The sequence below is a fragment of the Lathamus discolor genome, chromosome 2 (assembly GCF_037157495.1).
Source record: "Lathamus discolor isolate bLatDis1 chromosome 2, bLatDis1.hap1, whole genome shotgun sequence".
Classification (NCBI taxonomy): domain Eukaryota; kingdom Metazoa; phylum Chordata; class Aves; order Psittaciformes; family Psittacidae; genus Lathamus; species Lathamus discolor.
In genome coordinates, this window is record NC_088885.1 from 14692620 (window position 1) to 14710494 (window position 17875).

A 17875-nucleotide genomic window follows, 5' to 3' on the forward strand; every position below is an offset into this window, starting at 1 on the left:
CCGCGCCGGCCGATGTCGTCAGCGCGCCTCGCCCCGCCCTCCGCCCGAAGGCCGCTGCTGCCGCCCCGGCGAGCGGCCCTCCGGTTCCGGAGGGGTCGGTTCTTGCCTTCCTCCCCCCTCCTGGCTGGCTCTCCCCTGGCCGGCTCTCCCCTGGCCAAGCGTCGGCAGCCGCTGGTCGGCAGTTGGCGGGCGTCGCCCCGGCGGCGCATGTACCCCTGTGGGGGTAGCGGGCCGACGGTGTCCGCGGCGGTGAGGGCGGGGGAGCATGGCCGACCCTGGGTCGGACAAGAGCAGCAAGAAGAAGACGGAGAAGAAGCTCGCTGCCCACGAGGAGGCGAAGCTGCTGGCGAGCTTCATGGGAGTCATGAACACCATGCGCAAGCAGGTACGGCGCCGGTCGCGGCTGCTGTATCGCGGGCTCCCGGGCACGGACGCGGTCATTAGTGTAAGCCCCGAGCCCCGCCGGTGCTGGTAGCGCTGCCCCGTAGCCAGGTTTGCTCGGGTGTTCCGTCGCTGGGGTTTGGCTGCGACGAGCAACCACACCGAAGGCGCTGGGAGGCCGGTACCGCCGCGGCAGGCCGCGTGCTGAGTGCGCGAGTTAGTGGGCTAAGGTCCCCGTGAGCGCTGCTGTGTGCCGGCACAGCGAGTGCAACGAGTCCAGCTTTCAGCTGGAACGGCGCATTGGTGGTGCTGAAGGCTGAAGACACAGCGGATCTGCTTCTTTATCTAAGGATGCCATGCCCATTGTGGGGCAGGAGTTAAACTGCGATTCATAGCCGAGTTTCTCCAGTTAGGGGATTCACGTAGCTTTCTCAAGGAGGGGGTAAAGAGGGTGATGCTGAATTTTGACCAAGAACTCTCCTCTGAACAAATACTGTGAATAGTGTAGTGAAGGTGCAGTGTGAGCAGAGGAGTGACTGGGGCCATGGTTTGGTTTCACAGGTAGCATTTCTTGTATTTCATGCTGAATGCATCTGGCCATCACACTAAGAAACCAGTACAAGGCACAGGTGGCCTCAGCTTTACAAATTCTGACCTTTTGGGATGATCAGCTTCCTAGGTCTGTGGTACAATAATTATTAAAGATGACTCTTCTGATTACCAGTAGAGCAAAAGCTGTAACCAAAACCAGTCACACAGGTGTATTTCAGTTGAGCTGCCCAAACTGAAAGAAATGCTGACAAAAGCTTAAACTTCTGGTACATTAGCAGAAGGATGAACTGTGTAACTTTGTGCATACAGAATCACAGAATGGTTTGGGTTGTGAGGGACCTTAAAGCTCATCCAGTTCTAACCTCCCTGCGTATGGGCAGGGACACCTTCCGCTAGACCAGGTTGCTCAAAGCCCCATCCAACCTGGCCAGGGAAGGGGCACCCACAGCTTCTCTGGGTAACCTGTTCCAGTGTCTCCATTAGATGTAGATACAGCTTCTAGCACAAGGAAACTGCAGTCCTTTACCGTGTCACGTACTCCCGTATGGGGTACCACAGTGTTGTTCTGCATAAGGACCTCATCTTTCAGTATAATAGGCTGCCAGCTCTCATCTAGTTATGAGTTACTCTAAACAGGGAGAGGGAGGATCAGGGTTAAGTGCTGTGAAACCTCAGTTGATGGCTTTGCATATCCTGCCCAGTGGTGACCACTCCAGAAATTCCTGCATAGTTCATGACACTCATACTTTTAGCTCTTTATAAGAGGAGGTTAACTATGTGATTATACAGGATCAAATTAGCAAGTCAGCAGGACTCAGAGGAAAATATACTAGTTCAGCTGATTAGTTGTGCTAAAGTTTAAGAGGATTTATAAGTAGCTCTTTGTTCTTGCATTTTTGATAAGTCAGGAACTATGCTGTGGTTATAAAACCTAAATATGATGCAAGTTAAAAATTTCCTGTGATGGAAATAGCAACATGCATATGGAGCACTAGCTATCTATCTGCATTAGTTTAGTGCTGTGGGAAAATGAGCTAATTTTAAACAGGCTGTTTTTTGTGTGAGCTGGTATCTAGAGACAGCTTCCATAAGTATGGGAGTTTGAACTATGGACAAACCTGCACTTAGTACTGGTAAGATATTGGGGGCAAGTGTTTTAGTGCATGGAGGACTTGTCGCTCATCTCCAACAAAATATGTGTCGTGTCTTTGTGGGTTTTACAGAGCTATTTGGCAGCATGCGGGTAAATCCTGTGTTGCAACTTTGCAGCTGGGTGGAGGTCAGCCAGGACTGTAGTAATTGGGAATGAAGATGGGACAGAGTTGCAAGGTGCTGCTGAACCTGTTATTTGGAAGATGAAGCACCCTAATAAAGCTCACCCTTGGGTGTGTCCTTTGGTTGCTGTAACACCATCTGCTGCCTCATTGAGGCCACACAGTGACACCAACCTCCTGGAGAGAAATACACAAAATCTCTGAAGAGCATTAGTTGAAATGGAACAGTCATACCCAGAAACATCCCAGGAGAAGAAATGAAAATGAGCTGTTTTGGTTGGCAGTTTTTTTCTTGCACCCAGAGAGGCCTTAGAATAGCCAAGGTGCATCAAATGCTGAGCAGAAGCACTAAATGTATCTTAGAAATGCCGTGTGGAGTGCAAGCAGTGTTTGCAAGTCTTAGTCAAGCTTGGCCACAGGAATTTATGGTATCTTGTACTGCTGATATGTGATGCTTTTTCTGAACCAGATGTGCTAAGAATTTCAGCTTTAAAGGATTTCCTCTGAAACTTTCTCCAATGGTCTCTTTTTTTTTTTTTTTTCTTTTTTTCTGTTGTTTCAATCCTAAATGGTTTGAAGCTACAGATGTGCAAAGGAAGTTGTATGCCACTCCCCATCTGCTAATTAAAGTTTTTTTTCAGTGTATTATTTATATTGTCTAATGCATGCTTCTGAGTGTCCTTTCCTTCGAGAAACTAAAACATCATAGGTCTGTTTGAAGGATATGCATGTATGGATTATTAGCCTTGAAAGGTGTGCCCCAGATAATACTGTCTGTATGTGGAAAATGTTTTTGTGCTGTTCTAAGCAAGTATTATACTTCCTGCAGTAGAAATGTGTTTTCCTTGAGTTAGTATTGGGATGGGTGTACGTAGATGTTTCTGAAAGCAGTTCCATGAACTTAAGGTAGTAGTCAAAAATTAATTCCTGGTTTTAGGAAGCAAAGCTGCTCAGTTTTGCTTTATTAAGAAAGAGAATGTGATAATTAACTCTAGCATGGTATGTACTTATTTCAGTCAATATTCTCTTAGAAAAGATACCATTTGAGAATCTATTCAAATTGTGTACTTTTTAGCCCAGTCACTTACTCCTCTCTCATGTCTTCTGACAAATTTTATGTCATTTTCCTTTTCCGTTCTAGTACATGACAGTTCATATGTAGGGGAGAAACTAACGGCTTACATACAAATAGCAATAGAAATACTTTAATTTTTGCTAAAAAGCAAACAGAACTACTTTTTTTTTTTTTTTTTAAATCTGGAAGTTTAAAGCATCACCATCAGGTGTGAGGCGTTAAATTCTTCCATAGAAGTGGTATTTTTGGGATACAATTTCTTAAAAGTGTTCCACTGAATGCTTGGAATTTGTTCCTCACTTTAACTCTGGTTGGGTAATCTGACATCAGTCTTCAGACAGGTTTCTGTGAGGTTTTCAGAAATCAGCAGCGGAGTAGAGAAAGAAGCCACTGATGGATGAAAAGAGTGTAATATAAATGCAGCCCTGCATTTATATTAAATAGTAAATAGGCTGCAGAGCCTATTACTGGAGGCTGATATAAATGTCACAGGAAAAATTTTAATCAGAGTTTGTGGCTATTCTTCAGGTACGTGATCATGGGTAAACTCAACTTTGCTAGTTCTCCAGGTTACTGAGCTGAACTTTGACTTTCAGGAAATCTTTTTATTACATAATGCTCTTGAGTTGTGTATATCGAGAAAAGTGATGAATTTCTATAAGCTATTTTTAAAGAAATATTGCTGAAGGATATTTTTTAAATGCTCATCTTTGTGGGGTTTATTTGTCTGGCTTTTTTCCCTCTGCTTTAGAAAACTCTATGTGATGTGATTCTTATGGTTCAAGACAGAAAGATCCCAGCTCACCGTGTTGTGCTTGCTTCAGCCAGTCATTTTTTTAACCTGATGTTTACTAGTAAGTGTTTTCAGAATTTATTGACTACAAGCTTTTGTGATAATACCCTGTTAGACTTGTGGCTGACAAGCTGTTTAGTTTACAAAAGCAATTAATTTCAGGGTAAGCATAAGTGAAGATTTCCTCATTTTGTGTCTTCTTCCTTTCATTTTCATTAACCCTTCCCCTCATTTTCCCTTTTAATTCTTCTGATCAGGTCAAGTGTTACTTGGTATGTAAGTTGTCTTATTAATTGGGGCACATACACTGTATTACAATTGCTCTCTCTCTCTCTTACCCTGAAAACTGGGAGTTTTTACCCCCATGACAGAATTTCTCTCTCCATTGTTTTCCACTAGGCACTTCCACGTATAAAATGCGCTTTCGGAAGAGTAAACATCTTTGCATTTATTCTGTCTTTACAAATTCAGTTATGTTGTAGCTGTCTTACTTTTGCATGCCTTACCCACAAACTGTAAAATTCCTGTGCTATAAAACACATTAAAATTGAGTAGAAATTTAAACAATTTGTGCTTTCAATGGTCAGCTTGTAACTGTCTGTGAGCAAACCTGCAGTGCCGTGTCTGGATGTGGGGAGCTCAGAGCTGTCTCTCATTACCAGTTTGAATGTGGAAATAGCTTTTGACACTCACAAAACTTACTCTCCAGACCCTTCACCAGCTTCTTTGCTCTTTTGTGGACGCGCTACAGCACCTCAATGTAATTTTGTAGTGAGGGACCCAGAAATGAACACAACATTCTAGGTGTGGCCTCACAAGTGCAGAGTACAGGGTACTTTGTACAATTACTTTATTTCCTACTGTTTGCAAAATGTACAATAACTAGAATGACTTATTGATATAATTTGTCTTTTAATCTATTTACAGCAAACATGCTTGAATCAAAGTCCTTTGAAGTGGAGCTAAAAGATGCAGAACCTGACATTATTGAACAGCTCGTGGAGTTTGCTTATACTGCAAGGTAGTTTTGTTACTTAAAGCTGACACTTTTTCTAGGAAGCCTGCCAGTTGTAAATGATAAAATCTTAAAATAATGCTTTTATGATTCATCAGGTTTGTTACCATTACAGTACTTTGTTTAAAGCCTGATGTGACTAGACCCTTCTATCCTTTTTCCCTTTTCCTTTTTATTTAATCAGCAGGAATTCCTGCCGACTAAAGAGAACAGTAGTTGTTTCTATAAAGCAATTCAAAGCACTTCAAGCTTTTGACTTCAGTGTTGGAGTCAAATGGTCTTTCCCATTGTTCTGAAATTCAAGCCCTTATTGGTATCAGCAGGGTTTCTCTTTACTGCTGTGGCAGTTATCACATAGAACCATTTCCAGGAGTTAGAATACCTTAGTCTCAGGTCAGACAGGGTGGATAACTGTTCTGTGAACAGCATTTCCCTCCTGTCTTGGGTTGTTCATGTGGTTGTTTTCTTTTTTTAAACAGAGCTTGTACAGATGACTAGGATTGTAAACAGTACTACTTAATAAGCTTTCCTAACGGATGGATGCCAGGCTTTTCATCTTTGTACTAATAGGATTAACTCTCCTTAGGTCCTCTCTTTCTCTCCTTTCTTTGAGATAAGAAATACACTCTATCGGTGATGAGAGACAGTCAGTGTCACCACCCCAGTCATATGGTTTCCTTCCCTGGTGCTGAAGCCCTTGTCTGTGCCCTGTGTACCTTCTCTTGAAGCACTGCCAGACTGGTTGTTCTGCTTCTGCATACTGGGCCAATCAGGCAGAGCAGTCTTGATGAGTTTAGACAGATTTTGCTGATGACTATTTGGGAGCAGGAGACTGTCAGAAAAAAGGTTCTGTTCACTTTCTGTTTTGTGAAAGGGGCTAATCACACAAGTCTGCAGAATATATGTGAAAGATTCTCAGGTAAAGAGCAGCGAGAAAATTTTGCCGTTTATGTGAATTGGTGTAAGTTGTTTTTTTACTACAACAAAGTAGGTAATTCCAGTGATGCTAATTTTACACATTCTGTTTTGCAGAATCTCGGTTAACAGCAATAATGTCCAGTCTTTATTAGATGCAGCAAACCAATATCAAATTGAACCTGTGAAAAAAATGTGTGTGGACTTCTTAAAAGAACAAGTTGATGCTTCCAATTGTCTCGGTAAGAGAAATGCGAACTTGAAATTTACCATTTATTTTTTAACTTCACTTTTCCTGAAAAACAGTATTGTCTAAAAGTAATATTTGGCTAAATCCAGGCATGTGAAAGTACTTTCACATTAATATTTTGTTCCGAATCTGAACTGTTGTCCCTTGCCGTAAACAAAACAATCTGACAGTTGTTTTGCCAGTATCAGTGTCTGCTGACTGCGCTAGATCTCATCCCAGCTTGGCAGTGCTGTGGGAGCCTATTGTTTGTTAGAGAATCTCAGCTGTTTAGTAAGGTGAAGCTTTCAGTTGTTACTGCACTTGGAGACAAAACTTGAGACTTGTAATTTCTGCAAAACTGGCATATCTTCCAGAAGTATAAGCAGGATAAGTTTAGGTTACTCCTAGTTTTGGTTGCTCTTCATTTTGACTGAAATCCATTAATGTCATCCAGGCAGGTTTGATATTGGTATGTTCTGTAGTCCTAATATGAATTTGGTGTTACAGAAAAGATAAACAACAAGTAGAACTTTTTCATGCTTAAGATTTGGTGCACTTTAATCAGAGATTGAAGATAAACTTGTTCATAGGATTTCTTATTGCCATTGGTCATATAATTCTCCTAGTAACATCTCTATGTTACAGATGATTATAATATCAGTAGGAATGTTTTGCGAGTATCTGAATTACAATGATTCCACTGACTCTTTGGTGCAGTTTTGGCTGTGGCTCTGAAATGAGTTCTGGAAGAAAGACATTACTTTCTAAGGAAAATGCTACTTATGCTTGCTTTGAGGCATATTCCTTCCTCTGTGTTGCTTGACGGTTTTTTGGTTTTGGGTTTGTGTTTTTAGAGCAGCCCAGGCTCATTGCAGCCCAGGGTTGGTGAGTTCTACCACACTTCACAGAATTATAGAATGGTTTGGGCTGGAAGGGACCTTCAAAGATTATCTGATTCAAACCCCATCTGCCATGGGCAGAGACACCTTTCACTAGACCAGGTTGATCAAAGCCCCATCCAGCCTGGCCTTAAACACTGCCAGGGATATGGGGCATCCGCTTGTGACTACCTCCATATGTGCTTGCCTGGTTTCTAATGGGAAGGTTGGAAATGGTGCTGTTCAGTTGCAGTTGCTATTTACACCTTTATGGCAATTTTCTGTCCTTGCAGCAGCACCCATTTGACTTTTTTTGTGTTGGTCTGTAGCTGACCTGTATAGAAAAGTCTCAGGTCACTGTGACTCTTGAAGGAAGTTTGGGCTTCATAAGTGACTGCTGCCACATGAACAGATAAGGTCGTAAATGCTGGATCTAGTTTCTCAAGCTGTTCTGGTTAGATTTTGTTATTGTGATATGGCTCAGAACTGGTTAAGATACTGTTACCTGCTTCATAATGGGGAAAGAAACAGTGAGGAAGCAGTGCTGGAGGGAGTTAATACAGTAAGTGCTTCAGGTCTGATTCTCAATTAGCTTCGGAGGGCTATGGATCAGCAGCTTGTGCTTATCTTAGTTTGCCTTGAGTTGCAGATGAATTATGACAGTGTGTGTTTCAAAGAAAAAATAAAAGCATGGTAATAGTAAACTGGGGTTGCAAGTATCACTGAAATTACAGTAATCTTATTCTATTGTATTATATTAAAGGTAATTGCAGTTCAAGTTTGGAAGTTGTTTTTTTTCTTTTTTCTTAATTTTCCTCTCGCAGGTATAAGTGTGTTAGCAGAATGCTTAGACTGTCCAGAACTGAAAGCCACTGCAGATGACTTTATCCATCAGCATTTCACTGAAGTTTACAAGACAGATGAATTTCTCCAGCTTGATGTTAAACGTGTGACACATCTCTTGAATCAAGATACGTTGACAGTGAGGGCAGAAGACCAGGTGAGATCACTCTTTCATACCAGCTGAGAGCTTTGAACTTCACCATCTTTTTTTATAATCAAGAACTGGCTCAAGTCTGATGTTCCTACAGTATATGAAGCACATAGTGCTTGCTACATTGAAGAATAAAAGGTACATCCTAGCTTGGTCAAAACCAAATATTAATGAATATCCACATTTCATGTGTGGCTATTAATATAGAATCGTAGAATAGTTAGGGTTGGAAAGGACCTTAAGATCATCTAGTTCCAACGCCCCTGCCATGGGCAGGAACACCTCACACTAAACCATGTCACCCAAGGCTCTGTCCAACCCAATCTTGAACACCACCAGGGATGGAGCATTCACAACCTCCCTGGGCAACCCATTCCAGTGCCTCACCACCCTTACAGTAAAGAACTTCTTCCTTATATCCAGTCTAAACTTCCCCTGTTTAAGTTTTAACCCATTGCCCCTTGTCCTATCACTACAGTCGCTAATGAATAGTCCCTCCCCAGCATCCCTATAGCCCCCCTTCAGATACTGGAAGGCTATGTATGTGTTCTTTTACCAGACTAGGAAGAAAGAGGTCATAAAGGGAGTAAGCAAAATAGTTTCCTTTATCGAGATATCTTGTGTACGTGAGCTGAGTTAGGCTTGATGTATTATAGCAGTTGCTCCTAGACTGGGGTTCATGTGCTGTCAGTAAAAGTTAACTACTTCAAAGTGTTAAGCAAAATGCACTTTAATGGATGCATGTATCTACCTGAGCAGGGGCTCAGCTTGTTACAGAGAGGAATTGCTTTTGATGGAAACAGATGCATACACAAGTTAAGCTTGGGGAACTGAGGGACTTGGACATAACACTGAAAGCTAGATGGGATATTGATGGAAGGCCCTTATTTGGGAAGTGGACACAAAAAAAGAGTCTAGGTGGCTGAAAGGAGGTCTGGACTTTCACTCAATTGAAAGTTGTAATCTGTGGTGGATATTACTTCTACAATTATCCCACTTGGAAAGCTTGATTCAGCTTATAGCACAGCCCTAAATGTTTGTTTGCCAGCTTGTTCTTGCCACTGCAGGGAAATAGGAAGAGTATAGATGCCTGCACCAGAGCCCAAAGAGGTGATTGCAGGATTGTTGTAGCTGCTGGCTACTTGTTGTAGCTTCTCAAATACGTTGAAAACAAACTGAAATCTTGCCTTTCTAGCTATGCTGTTCTGGTGCTTGAATTAGGTAATTTAAGTTTGCATGTGTCATTGTGAGTTGACTCATAACTTTGAAGTGCGACAGAGGGATCTCACAGCCAAGATGGTATGTGTATCCACTTAGATATAAATGGATGTTTCCCTGACTGTGAAGTTCAGCTTATACTTAAGAAACCACAATAATTCGGTGAATCTGCTGCAGTAAAAAGCTTCAGTGAAAAGAGGATTACTAACAGGGGGGTATAATATCAGGTGATCGAATATGATAATTGGCTGGTAACTTGTTGAACTGCGACATTACAAGTATAAGTACATCTTGCCATGTGCTGGGAAAAGTTCAGGTTTCAGGGTAATGTTCTCAAAGCTGGAAGTGGTGTTTGACTTGCAACTGAAATTCCCCGCTTTGGAATTTACATTCTTGAAGTTCCATTGGTAAGGTAGCATAGCATGCTTTAAATTGGCAGCAGTGGTAGAAATTTTGTGTAGGTAATATGGCATTGTTGAAATTCCTTCAGGAAAGTAGCAGTGTGCAGTAGGAAACTGCAAAAGTTTGCTAGCAATACTATAGGAATCTGATTTTTCCAGGAGTACTGCTACAAAGTTGATGTTAGAGTGGAACTTTTGTATTGGTGTAAAGCATATATACATTTAGGAAAAAAAAAGGTAGCCTTAATTACTAACTGTGCTGGATTTCCTGCATGCAAGGAGTGTCCTTGCTGATGAAGGGATACGATGTTCCTGTCCCAGTCATTCTGTTGAATTTACTTAGCTGATGGAATTGAGCCTTACTTTTATAATTTTTTTAATTTCTTTATTCTCCCTGGTCATTTTACAGAATTTTAGCTGAGACAGTCTAGCAGTTCCTCTGAGTAACTCCAACTCTGCCACTAAATGTCTTTCTGCATTCTATCTCAGTTAATCACCACTGATTGCTGTGATTAGCTTCAGCTACAGGAGTAGGCATTGGCTGTGCTATCACTTGTAATGAAGTCAGTGCTGACTGTGAAGTGGCAGCATGGTAGATAAACTTGATGTGTCTGAGAGCACTATGGAAGTATCTTGGTACATAAGTAATAATGGATTTTCATTTCATTCCTTCCTGACCCAGGCAAGATTTGTTGGTAACCTTCTCTTTTCTGTCTTCCCTACCCTCTAAGAAAGCCCATTATAATTTCCTGTAAAGAGGAGACTGAGAGAAGATTCTCTGAATGGTAAATTTATGATAGTGTGCAGCTAAAAGCTGTAATTTAAATTGTCCCTTAAGGCCTAACAATAGCAATTTATTTGGGTCCCCAACACTATGATTTGGTAACACAAGCAGTTTGTCAGCTTAAGAGGCTGTATCAAGTAGAAGCCATTTTAACACTTTTGATGAAGTATTACCTGTGTTATGGCATAGAATTTAAAGCTTATTAGACTTCATCTTGTTACAGGGGTTACTCACGTAAATGTGAATTGCAGATTTATGCTTTCCATTTGGAGGAGAAAAAAACTGAATATCTGAAATAATTGTTGGGTTTTTTTTTTCAGGTTTATAGATGGGTTTTATTCTGTGGTTGTGTATTTGTTTTACTTCATGTCTGAGCATTATCTTTTAGGGGCTTTGGTTGGTTTGTTGGGGTTTTTTTGGAAGATGGTGCTGGATCCCCACATACTAAAACGTTAGTATGAGTTAACCTTCAACAGGCAGAAGAATCAATTTGGAATATTTGTTATTTGTCTAACTGTGTGGTGATTACCGTACCCTTTTCTTGTCTCTTGTTTAAGGTTTACGATGCAGCAGTCAGATGGCTGAAGTATGATGAGCCAAATCGCCAGCCGTACATGGTTGATATTCTTGCTAAAGTCCGATTTCCTCTTATATCAAAGAACTTCTTAAGTAAAACAGTTCAGGCTGAACCACTTATTCAGGATAACCCAGAATGCCTTAAAATGGTGATCAGTAAGTTGACCTCTACCTGAAATCTTTTATGTTCTGAACATTTAAAACAATATGCTGTGGAATCTGAAAACTGCTTGCTGTAAAACTGCTCTGACAACACTTACACATTAAATTCATCTGACTTTTCCCTCTAGGATGCTTTGTTTAGTTCAAGTTGGATTAGCATGTAAATAGAATGCAATTTATGTAATAGAGTGTGACTTTCTTTTCTAGCAAATGACACTAACTCCATGACAAGTAATGAAATGGAGATTTTGTTAATGAGTCATTAGGGTAATTGGAAGTGTTAGTGTGCCTTTGAGACAGGCGAGTAATTTCAACATTGTTCATGTCAGCATGTGAATTAAAAGAAATATTTTTATGTCAAAATTCTGAATATTATAAAGCTTCCCTAAGCAAATTATAATGTTAGGTGTATGTTGCAGTGTATTTATTTCTAATAGATACCGATCTTTGAGCCTACAGACAGTTGCATTCTCGAAGTGCAGATGAGATAGGAAGCAAGCTTCCCTTCTTAGGAAACAGCTTTTGTGGAATATTGCCATCTAAGAAAGAAAAGCCTAGATGTTGATAAATTTCCTGGAAAGAAGTTTTTTAATTCCAGTAGCCAACCTAGTTGGCTTCATTTTAGTGTAGAGCTAAAAAATGGTATGCAGTTTATTTCCTTCAGTCTCAATGAGCAAGATTCAAATTAACCTAAATGTTGGTAAGTATTGTACTTTATGACCATCAACATTTCTGTCATACTTCTTGTGTGACATGGATTTGGGTGCATTGTTTAAGAAATAAGGGTTTTTGTTAGGTGTTAGTGGCTTGTAATGTCACTAACGTTTTTACATTCTTTGGAACATTTCTTAGGAGAATGCTTATTTTTGTAATACCACTTGTAACTACTGTTTTGCATTGTCAAGCTAGGACAAAAGTGAGGGGTTTTCATGAGGTAATTGGGCTAGAGATGCTTTCCTTGTTAATGAGAAATTGGGGGGGCAAGGAGGCCAGCATGGTTGACTTCTCACTGCATTCATAGATTCACAGAATAGTTAGGGTTGGAAAGGACCTCAAGATCATCCAGTTCCAACCCCCCTGCCATGGGCAGGGACACCTCACACTAAACCATCCCACACAAGGCTTCATCCAACCTGGCCTTGAACACTGCCAGGGATGGAGCACTCGCAACCTCCATGGGCAACCTGTTGCAGTGCCTCACCACCCTAACAGGAAAGAATTTCCTCCTTATATCCAGTCTAAAGTTCCCCTGTTTAAGTTTTAACCCGTTACCCCTTGTCCTGTCACTACAGTCCCTGATGAAGAGTCCCTCCCCAGCATCGCTATAGGCCCCTGTCCCTTCTTTTAATGTTAGTATTGTCTTCTTTAGGCTCCCAGTTTTGCTATTCTTTTTATTTGGTTTCTTTTTTTGTTTGTTTGTTTTTGTGGGTGTTTTGTGTTTTTTTTTTTTTTGCTTTTTGGGGGGTTTTGTTTTGCTTTTTATTTTTTAGAGGGGTTGTTTCCTTTTGCCTGTTTCACTGTGACAAACTCAGGTGCTTGCTTATACTGGCTAAACAAGCTGATCAATCAGATGGTGTGTAATAGGAGTCTATATCCATGTCTTGTTTTCACATGGAGCAGGCAGTTTGAAATAGGATGTTCATCTGGGTATGCTCGCATCTTCATGTACTGCTGTTCTGCTTTCCCTTTTAAATCAAAGCTGCATAGGTATAATGTAGAAACTTGGTTTTCCCCCTTCCTTTCTTTTTCCCTCTCCCATCCTCTGCAACATCCCTTTCCATTTATGAGCTACACTGGATCTGCAACACTTGTTGTCTTCCTTCTAGGTGGGATGCGATACCATCTACTTTCCCCAGAAGACAGAGAAGAGTTAGTGGAAGGTACACGGCCAAGAAGAAAAAAACATGATTACCGCATTGCTTTATTTGGAGGCTCACAGCCCCAGTCCTGCAGATATTTTAATCCAAAGGTAATCGTTACCTCAGAATGCATTAAGATTCACTGCTTGTAATCTTACATATTTTATTTGCTGATAATTAAGACATAATGATCTGCAATATGCTATTAGGAAGGATGTATTCCCTGCCTCTTGGGGATATAGTTGGAAGAGTATGGTTAATTAGGTATTTTAAAATCTGTGTACGTAGATGTAATACTTCAATTTTAATAGAATGGTTATGTGTTTGTTTATTGGCAATATTAGATACGGAGTTCTGATAATTCTGAGTTGAGAATTGATTAGTATGTGCATCCCGAAGCTGGAAATAAAAGGTCACTGAAACATCAAGCAATAGCATAGGAACATATGAAAGTCTGTAAGCATGTGCATGCACATATGTGTTCAGAGAATAACTCAAAGCAATTTCTTTTTAGCACAAGTTAAATTATTGGCTTGTATGTTAGTGTAGAACCCAGTTTTAGAGTGTAAGGTGGCTTTTCAGTGCATTTGTTATAAATATGCAACAACTTCTAAATCCCAATGGTTCACAATTCTGTTTCTTCCTAAAAGTATGTAAAGAGAAGAACTGGGAGCCAAGTATTATGTAAGTGGAAAAGAGTGAATTTCTACAACAAAAAAAAAAATAAGAGATGGCTACTATAGAGCAAGCCAGCTTTGCCTGAAACTTGTTTCCCTGTTTCCTGAATAAGATAAAGCCACAGGCATGGTGTATATTTCAGCTATTCAGACTAGATGTTCTAGAAACATCAGCTGCATGCAGAAGGATTATCCATACTGTTTTACCAGGCAAGCACATGCAGTAGTATAGAAAAAAAAGTTGCTACGTAAGCATCAGTGCTCTCAAGTTACGGGATCACATACATGTAATATTTTGTTGCAGAAATTCTCATTGTCCTAACTCAGCATAGTAAGTGGTCTTTGTAGTTTCAAACAGGTTTGTGTGTTACCTGTGTGAACTTTACAGTCAATGTGAGCCCTGTCAAATTGAATTCAGAATGAATGAGCCCTTGGGATGTGTTTTAAACTCATCTTTCCCATTCCCTTTATGTAAGATAAAATTGAAGCCACCTTTGAGCACCCTTCAAGTCTGGAGGAAAAAAAAACTATCAGCTTTGCTGACTTAGTCTGAGAAACATTGAGTATGTATTTTTATTGGGAATTACAAATTCCTAAATAATCACCACCTTTTTTCTTCATGCACATACTCGAGTAAGATAAACAGTACTCGAGCTGGGGGTGAGGAGGTGAGGGTAACAGAGCAGATAATTCTCTCCTTTCCAAGGTCTGAGTTGGGGAAACCTTTGATAAGGTTATTTATCCTTTTCAAACAGCTGGTTTTGGCATTTTAACAAGTTGTAATTCACCCAGTATGCTCTGACCTTTCTTTTATTAGAAGGAAATCAGATCAAAGATTCTTTATCTTACTCTCCAGTTACTTATTGTGGAGGAAAGTTAATTTTAGGCAGGATGGAAACTAGCTTTGAGACTTACTATCCCAGTCACTAATTGTCAACAGTATTGCCAGTGTAGTGTGCATGTGGTCTCTTTACCAACCTAACTGACAAATTCTGTAAGTGCCTAATGTCAGTGGTGGTCAGAACTCAGAAGGGGGGTTTGCTTCATCGCTCTTTATAAACTAACAAAGCTTCTCCCTCCCTTCCCATTTGTCACCATGTATTTTCTGAAAACTTAATATTGTTTGAAAACCAATAATCTCAGTGCATGCTCAGTGGGAGCAACAGATAAAGACTTGCAGCTGAAAAGAAAATTATGTATGTAGTTAGGTGATCTTCAATCAGACCTAAACTATTATATTACAAAGTAATCTGTTTTGTGGAAAAAAGTCATATCTATATAAGTCTCCATTAAAGCATAGAGTAAAATAGCTTAATTTTTTTTTTTTGTGGACTACTTGTCCACACGTAACACCAAAAAAGAATGCAGTTTGGAAGAAATTTTGCAGCACTGCCTCTGATCAAGCTTTATAGCCTTGCATGTAGATGGGGGGGGGGGAGGGGGGAGAAGGGGAAGGGGGCAGGAAAGGAAAAGGCAAAAAGTGTGTAATTGGAAATCTTGATTCTAACAAGCATGTTTTTCTTGAATGTTTTCCTAGTGTGTTTGTATGCTTTCTTGGATATTCTTAGCTAGCCTGTCATGTGGTGTTGAATAGCTTTCGCTTCATTTCCAACTCTAAGCTATTTAAAGGTCTTTTTCTGATGTTTTGTTCATGTATCTGAGGTTGATCTTTAATTAACTGTGACAGTGGCTTCTTAAATGCAACAAACCAAGGATACAGAACCCCTGTTGAATTAGTATAGTGTGCATGTAAAATGAATGTGGGATTGAAGGCTCCAATGCTGCAGCCTATACCATGTTTAACTTGCTTTAATTAGTCTTATCAAAAGATGATAGGAGTGTCACAGAGCAGAAAATGAAGGTTGTGTATGTACTTCTGCAAGGTTAGGACCTTGGGGAAGAATTAACATTTTGTTTGGTTTCTGTTGAACTGATTGAATAGCAGCCTATTCCTTCACTTCTGATTTTAATTAAATTCAATAACTTAATTAATATATCAGCTAAAGAAACAGTTCAAAATGATGGCTGTGTTTTTCTTGAAAGTATTTTCTCAGTTGTAATGATATAAATGTCAATAATTAAAACATTGTAAAACTAGTGCAAACAATTTTAATTTTCACTAATTGTGTTGCACACAGAAATAGTTTCTAATGCTGTTCATTTCCCTGTTGTCAGAAAGGATTCTTTAAATAAGAATGGATTGGATGCTGTGTGTTATTTGTTAAGGCTATTAGCAGTACTATTTTAAGTCTCTATTTGTTGTCTTTGTTGCACTGTAACTGATATTTCTATTGATGCATGTACTTCATCAAGAGAGCAACAGGACAGATGCAGACGGGCATAAAACTTGTGGAGCAACCTAATCTGGCACTATTTTGAGTAGAGATGTTTTCAGAACTCTACTATAAATCCTAGATGTTTTAACAGTGGTAGGAAGCAGTTTCTCATGGAATTTTCCACAGACTTTTTTTTTTAGTTTCTTTTTTCCTTCCCTCCCCCCCCCCCCCCAATAAAATACTTTCAGTTTTACAAATTCTTGATAAAAATTTATACATTATTTTTGAGGCAGCAATATGCTTATTCTCTTGAAACAGCTGTCTCTATGGACCAGAAATGGCTGCAAGTTTTAACTTTTTACCAGTGCACAATTCAGCAACAGCAAGTAAAAAGTAACAGATGCCTACCAATGCTATCTCTTTAATAAGTAAGGGAACCAGCATACCTTTTATGAGGAAAGAGCTGTAGTCAATAAGCTAGTAGTGGGGAGGCTGTCCATACTATGTACGTCTGCTGTTCTCCCTGACAAACTTGAAAGAGCAGGTATCAGCTGAAAACAACAGAAAAGTCTTGAGCAAATGGAGGTACTTTTTCATGTGGCCCATGATTACATGTGCCATTCTTGTCACAAGGTCTTGTGCCTGTAGGAGTTCAGACAGTTTTAATAAGTGATTAAATAAATCAATGAAAGAGGAAAAAAATCTTTCAAAACCTATTAAATGCAAAGGTACAGCTTCTGCCTCTGGTGTCCTGCACCACTATCTGTTGAAAACAAAGATCAGCAAGGAAAGTGTCACCACATGCTTATCTTGGTCTTTCTTTCCCAACTCATCCCCCAAGAAATGAGGTTTGCCACTGCGCAGGGCTATATGGATCTTGACTGTGGCATAAAGAAACTCTTCAGCACAATTCTTAAGTTTGTAAAATGCATAAACTGAAATCAGTTCTATGTGGTGCAGGCTAGCACTGAAGAGCATTACGAGAGGATGACCTAAACTGCTTCCTGCTGAAAGAGGAGGATACTGCTGAGTATGCTCAGGTTATGGCTTTTCATTTGATAAAGGTGTGGATGAAATGGTGGCTAGGAACTGAAGCCATAAGTGGGTCAGATCACAGCCCTTTATAACAGTAAACAACAGGATTTTTTGTAAAAGTGCCAGAAGTTTGAGCTAGAATTATGTTGATCTTGCACAATGCACTAAGACATTGTCTTAAGATTTATGCAGCTATTTATTTTGCCATGCTGTAGTATGGCTTTCCTTTCTAGGATGCCCCAGGACCTGTTTCTCACCATAAAGGGCCACATGCACCTGCCAGCTCTTCTTGATATGGGGGATGCTACAAGAAAAGATTGTAAGATGTTTTGGACTATAACATGCTCTGCCTCTCTTTCTTTGAACCCCCATGTAGGAGTCGCTGTTCTTCCTCATTGACTAAGGTGTTTGAAGTATGTCCTTGCTAAGAAAATGTAATGATGTAACGTCTTGTGTGAATCATTCCAATGAAGGTCATTCAGCAGGTTGAGCTAGACCATGTTGAGGTGGCACAGATAACAGTTAAGGTCCCATACTTTCCTGTTCAGTACAGGACCACAAGCTGTGCTCATGGAATATGTGAGATGCTGTTACTCAAGAAGTGTTTCTTGTGCTGTATTCTATCCTGGTCTGCCATCAGTTGCTGAGTTTGGTGTTCTTACGGTTTTGGGTAGCGTTGCTGCCCATATTTGATACTTGCTGATCTTGCCAATCCAAGCAAGATTCAGTTTCTAGGCAACATGACTGCCAGTATTTGTGATGGAGCATTGCCCTATTTCTT

The 17875-nt window shown here is 40.2% G+C and overlaps 1 protein-coding gene across 2 annotated transcripts in view; it reads left to right on the plus strand.

Moving 5' to 3' along the window:
• The window catches only part of KLHL7 (kelch like family member 7), a 25179-nt gene continuing 7304 nt past the window's right edge, over positions 1–17875 (plus strand). For both annotated transcript variants that reach the window (XR_010609823.1, XM_065665856.1), the window contains exons 1-7: positions 1–385; positions 4034–4136; positions 5003–5096; positions 6123–6247; positions 7937–8112; positions 11067–11241; positions 13074–13216. Coding sequence is in view for 1 of the 2 variants with exons in the window: in XM_065665856.1 (XP_065521928.1) it covers positions 266–385; positions 4034–4136; positions 5003–5096; positions 6123–6247; positions 7937–8112; positions 11067–11241; positions 13074–13216 (936 nt within the window). In the remaining variant the exon portion in view is untranslated. The remainder of the gene's footprint in view (positions 386–4033; positions 4137–5002; positions 5097–6122; positions 6248–7936; positions 8113–11066; positions 11242–13073; positions 13217–17875) is intronic.